This window comes from Camelus ferus, chromosome 1, assembly GCF_009834535.1.
Source record: "Camelus ferus isolate YT-003-E chromosome 1, BCGSAC_Cfer_1.0, whole genome shotgun sequence".
NCBI classification, from domain to species: domain Eukaryota; kingdom Metazoa; phylum Chordata; class Mammalia; order Artiodactyla; family Camelidae; genus Camelus; species Camelus ferus.
In genome coordinates, this window is record NC_045696.1 from 117675508 (window position 1) to 117681507 (window position 6000).

At 38.3% G+C, this 6000-nt stretch overlaps 1 protein-coding gene across 7 annotated transcripts in view; it reads left to right on the forward strand.

Annotated features, from left to right (window-relative positions):
- SATB1 (SATB homeobox 1) overlaps positions 1–5382 on the forward strand; it is a 100014-nt gene extending 94632 nt beyond the window's left edge. For 5 of the 7 annotated variants that reach the window (XM_032488785.1, XM_032488776.1, XM_032488814.1 and 2 more), the window contains one exon: positions 1391–5382. In XM_032488785.1, the coding sequence (XP_032344676.1) occupies positions 1391–1894 (504 nt within the window). In that variant the 3' untranslated portion in view covers positions 1895–5382. The remainder of the gene's footprint in view (positions 1–1390) is intronic. The other 2 variants (XM_032488805.1, XM_032488822.1) reach the window with 1 other exon arrangement.
- Positions 5383–6000: the final 618 nt, after the last annotated feature.

Genomic DNA, 6000 nt, shown 5'->3' on the forward strand with positions numbered 1-6000 from the left:
TACAGATGATTCCTCCTCAATCTAAGAGGGTGTTTTTAGCTTTCCCCTCTAAGGGAAAATACCATTGCCCACCAGAGTCCTAAAAGTCTATAGTCTGTTGAATCACATGTGTATTATTTCTTGGTATTGCTGGCGGAGGGGCCGGGAGATGGTTGGATGGATGGATAGACAGAAAGAAAGATAGATAGATATACACAAACACAAATAATAATAGGATTATCCATCCACTAGGAAAAAATGAAAAATCCTTGAGTGTATATTAAAGATAAATTGAAAAAGAGAATCCCTTAGGAGATCAAGTACTAAAATAATTGTGAAAGCCTATAAAACTTACTATTTAGCAAAAACACAAACAAAAAAGAAAGATAAATGTTAAGTAATAGGAATAGTACTTGCTTGAAAATGTAAGTTGTTTTTAATAAAATTGCTTCATAGGGGAATTAAGGAAATGCTTAGGGCGCAGTACAGATGTTCTAATATTTTACCGCTTATTCAGGTGGATTTGCTTTGCTGGTCAGAATCCTGGACACAGAGTTGAGATACGCAGTATGTGCCTGTGTCACACATTTGTTATGTATAATCGTGTATGAAAATTACAGCACATGTACTGATACTAGTTATGAAAAAGTGTCTGCACTAAATCTAAATCCTAATTACATCCGAGTTTCCTACAGACAAAACAGTTTGCTAGCCGTTGTGGGGTGGAGTGAACCTTTATTTAAGAAAAAAACTTGCAGTGTCAGCCTAGTGCGATTTGAAGTAAGAATTGTGTGTCTGTTAGGACTGGAACTGCCTGGTGGGAAATTCACAAACGTGAGAATCTCAGATATCCTTTCGATTCACAAGGGCTAATGCTGCAGAAAAGCAAACGCTTGCCCATTTCATATTTCTATATATTTCAATACTTCTAATTGTTATTTAAAATTTTTTTTTATATTTTAAATAAGACTTTCTGTGCTTGCTCCATCTGATAAGATGGGACAAAACATATCTCCTTCCCCACGGCTCCATAGCTCACCTTTCCACAATGACTTTGAAATCTTTACTTCTCGGTCTTCATTTTAAATCTGTTAATTACTGACATCATAATATGCTGTTGCTGCCTCTGATGCATTTCTTTTTTGGTGAAGTTCATGGCTCATATTTTCAGAGCGCTGAGTTCTCACTTCCCGTGAGCCTGTCTGAACTTTGGCCAGGAAGCCTGAGGGCCCCAAAGCCCTCGGAACTCCTCCCTTCCTAGTGATCACTTTGACTCTCTTCCCAATGCTGTGGGCCACGGAGCCCGCCAGGCAGGCGCACGTGGGATCCCCAACCGCGGGCTCGCTCCTTCCCAGGCCGCATGCGCAGTGGCCGAGCGCGCAGCTGACCTGTGCTTGTTCCTTCCCCGCAGCAGCAGCCGGCGCAGGCGCAGCAGCAGCCCGCCCCGCCGCCCCCGCAGGCGCAGGCGCAGCAGCCGCCGGCCGGGCCCCGGCTCCCCCCGCGGCAGCCCACGGTGGCCGCGCCCGCCGAGGCGGAGGACGAGAGCCGGCAGAAGGCGCGGCCGCGGACCAAGATCTCCGTTGAGGCCCTGGGCATCCTGCAGAGCTTCATCCAGGACGTGGGCCTGTACCCGGACGAGGAGGCCATCCAGACTCTGTCCGCCCAGCTGGACCTCCCCAAGTACACCATCATCAAGTTCTTTCAGAACCAGCGGTACTATCTCAAGCATCACGGCAAGCTGAAGGACAACTCCGGCCTGGAGGTGGACGTGGCCGAGTACAAGGAGGAGGAGTTGCTTAAGGACTTGGAGGAGAGTGCCCAAGACAAAAATGCTAACACCCTTTTCTCGGTGAAACTAGAAGACGAGCTGTCGGTGGAAGGGAACACAGACCTGAACGCAGACGTCAAGGACTGAGATGAACGCCTACTCCTCCTCCATCAGTGCCACCGGTAACGGACTCACGCAGCGGAAAGTCCACCTTGTGCTTGCTCGGAAAACCTTGGTTGTCCATTGTTTGGCCAATGAATCTTCGGAAACTTGCACAAACAGGAAAAGTCGACAAAGGGATGATACAGACTGCACTAAACGTTTTACTCTGTTTTACAAACTGCTTGGCAGCCCCAGGTGAAGCATCGAGGATTGTTTGGTATTAAAAATGGAAATTTTTGTGTTCACGGGACACACCCAGGTGTGGACCCCGTCAGCATGATACCAGTGATATTTTTTTTTTTTTTTATTATTACTATTCTGGAGCCTCAAACAAGCATTATAACTTCTGTGATTATTATTTCCTTCCTTTAATTATTTCTGTAACACTTCACACTGATCTTTGGAAACTCGCCCCTTGTTTTAAAAAAAAAAAAAGAGTTTGTTACTCTATTGTATGTTACAAAAGAACTATAGACTGTGGAATGCAGTTTAAAGATGACATATGCCAACAAATGCCTTGTATTATATGGCACTGCCGTAATTCAAATTTGTTTTTATTTTGGAAATAAAAGTTCACTGTAATTTTTTTTTCATTCTCATTGTTACATGGTTTTTAAAAAAAAAAAAAGGAAAGAAAATGTGAAACACAGTTTAGTCCTCATTATTTATTTGTAGATCCTGCAACATCATATTGTAATTAATTTTTTGGAAGTTTCCGTTAAATGTAATATTGCTTCTCTTGTTACCATACTGATTCTTTTCTATTTATAAATGTATTTTGATGGGCAGTAAAACAAAGTGTCTTAAAAGTTTTAAATAGATAAAATGTGCTTTACACAGTTGCCTATAAAAAGTGCTCTATGTTATCCAAGCAATTCATACTATAAGCTTCACTCTTATTGTTGTATGCAATTTTTACTATCATGCAAATAAGCTTAGATAAATAAAACTAATAGATCACCTTAGAAAATTATGCAATTAATGTGAAAATAATTGATGTTTGCAATGTGTCTTCCTTTGGTTTACAATCAATTTTAAAGCTACATCTGTATAAAATTTCTGTATAAAGGTGTATTTCTTTTTTATGAGTTTATGGCTATGAAAACACCAGCTATTTTGTTACAGCTGGCTGTTTTTATAAGTGTATCACAATTTTCTTTATGCAGAAATGTTCTGATTAGGAGTGGTTATTGACTGTAACTACACAATTAAAATTGTTTGTATGGTATGACATGGTAGGGTTTGTCTGCTTATGTGAAGTAACTTTCAGAAGTCCAAGATGGCCCACTCAGTTAGATGCATGGTAATACTTTCTTGATGATATTTTACTGATTTTAAAAAGAGCAATTGAAAAGTCACTTGAAACACTGTAAATTTAACTCACAAACATGCTCTTTTTTTTTTTTTTTTTTTTTTTTAACAATAAGGACGATAACCTGTTTTTGGTTACTATCTTAATAAACAGAGATAGCAGAATGGTCAAATGACTCGCCAGCAAAGATATCAATTCAGTCTCCAGCAGACGCATGCTTAGAATGGATTCATCTGCAGTGACTTCACAATGCTTCCATCATGGCAGCATTTTTTCAAGCTAACAGAAATATTTTTAAAGGCTATTAATAGTAAAAATAAGTAGGGGAAAAAATGGACTGTGTGTAAAAAGTAAGCAGTGTAATTTTTTTAAGTTGTAAATGGAATATAAGTTAATAACTTGGAGCTCATTTGGTTGTGTTATGTCATAACTATATGAACTCCATGAAGGAAATAAGAATAACACACCTGGAATTCAAGCAGGATCTTCAAAATTTTTGCAACGTAAAACTCAGTAAACTCCAGGATACAAGATGAGGTGGGCTAACGGTCCTGGAAAGGATTGAGACCAGTGTTGCAGTTTTTGCTTATTATTATTAGGTTTATACCCACTTTTTATTTTTTGCTGCTGCTTTTTACGATTTCCTCCTTGTTACAGGGTGTCTGAGTTCCTCGGCACTTAGCTCTGAAATCACCCATTTTCTTCCTGCCTGTCTTTTCCCTAAGCCCTGCTGAGCTCATTGGCAGGCAACTGGGCTGCTTTAATGTTGAACTTCAGAAACGAAAATAGGGTCACTGAAAACTCCCAATTTGGCTTTAAAAGTCACTATTTTACTTTCGAAGCACAGCTGAACTACTCTGAAGACAGCTGTTTGGCTGTAAACTTGATATGGGAAAAGTTTTCGGTTTTGTTTTTTTTTTTAATTAGATGAGAAAGCAACTTTTAAACATTCTTGTGTATGACTAGAGTTCAGAAAATCATTTCAGCAAAAGGAATTTGAGTTAAAAACTAGATTTTATATATTAATAAATAGAAACTAGTATGCCATGATTTTTTTTTTTTAATCTGTCTTCTTTTCTCTGAGTTTAAGGGGAAAGACTAGAACAGAGAATATAGTTTTTTATTGTTTTAAACCAGCACAATGCCTAACATAACGTGTCTGAAATTTAATACCCTTTTTAGGAGAATTTGAGTTGTCAATAAGATTCCCCACTCCCAGGAACCTAACTTCTTTGGAGATAACGTTTTCAATGAATTGTTAAGTATGTATGTGTAAGAAATCAACATGGTGATACTAAGAAAAATAAAACGCTCACTTAGCCCCTTTAACTTAAGCAGCATAATCTTGTTAATATGATATTTTAAACCAAAAAAGCACATGTCAGTAAACAACGATGGTCATGATGGAGTGAGCAAAATTGTTTTCAGGGAAGACGACGCATTTTGCAAAAGATTTGTCTGGGGAACCCTCCACGTTGCTCTCCCAACGTCATTTTTTGCTCATACCAGTCCCAGTGTTGCCAGTGGCTGTGGAAAAAATTCCTTGAACAAGCTGCCTTGTGTCCAAGTATTTCAGAGACTTTTAAAAGCGGGGCATGACATAGCGCTTCGTGCTGTTAAGACCTTAGCAGAGTCAGGTAGTTTACGGGTAATATTCAACCTTGGGCATCTGAATCTGTCATGGATTCCTTCCCTCAGCACTTTGCCACTAATTTGTATTACACTCTGTGGCCATATAATACTTGCACATTATGCAAAAAATAATGTTGATAGTATCTCCTTGGCGCGTAATATGCAGAGTTGACATATAACCTTTGAGAACCAAGGTAACTAATATGCGTGCCCTACTTGCGTGGCACTTGGTTACAAAGTCTGTACATATTATATATAAAATGTGTATCTATTAACATTTAGTCCTAAGGAATTCTGAGCTGAAAAGAGGTGTTTTTTTTTTCTCTCCAAGTAGTGATAACTATATCTAACTGTGCTTATCTAAAATTTGTAGCTTGAGAAGAGAACATTTTCACATGGTTCAAGATGGACTGAAAATGACAATCCCATAATTCCATTATTAAAGTCTTCCCTATTCCATATTGTTACCATTGGCTGATCTTAAGGTCCTTGATTGTCACGATATTATCAATAAATGAGGTATTCTGGACTGCCTGGTGATATTTTCAAAAAGAGCATTTAAAATGTGTCTCCCCTATTATGTAGCCAATAGAAATTAGACTATTGTGTTAAAACAAGCCAGGAATTTGCATGATAGTGCGGAAACCAATGGAGGTCCAAAAACATTAATCCTATCTAAAATACCAGAAGATACTGATATGGTAACTTACCTTACAGAGAAATTTTTTACTTCTTAAAGGAGCATATTATGGATTTAACATTTCTTCTGAGGCAATTCATTTAATGTAAATATTAAATACTTGCATGTCTCTTGACAAAGGCTAAACTACAGTCTGTTAACGTACTACACATTTTTTGATAAAATACAAAGAAACATGGTGGAAGGTGTATGTTCAGGATACTACTACGTGTTTAGTAATACCAAATGTTAAATAAAAATAGTTTGGAATTCATGTTTCAAAGATGAGCCACATTTTTAAGCCTTCCTTACTTTACCTCCCTATGTGGATCGTATGTACATCCACATTTAATTTTACCAAAATAAGTCTACAAAAGTTCCATTTTGGTTTCTTGCCCTATATCAAGGTTCATGTATGAAGTCACCTTCTATCAACTGTCAACTGGGAAGATCCCTCTTGTGATCCAA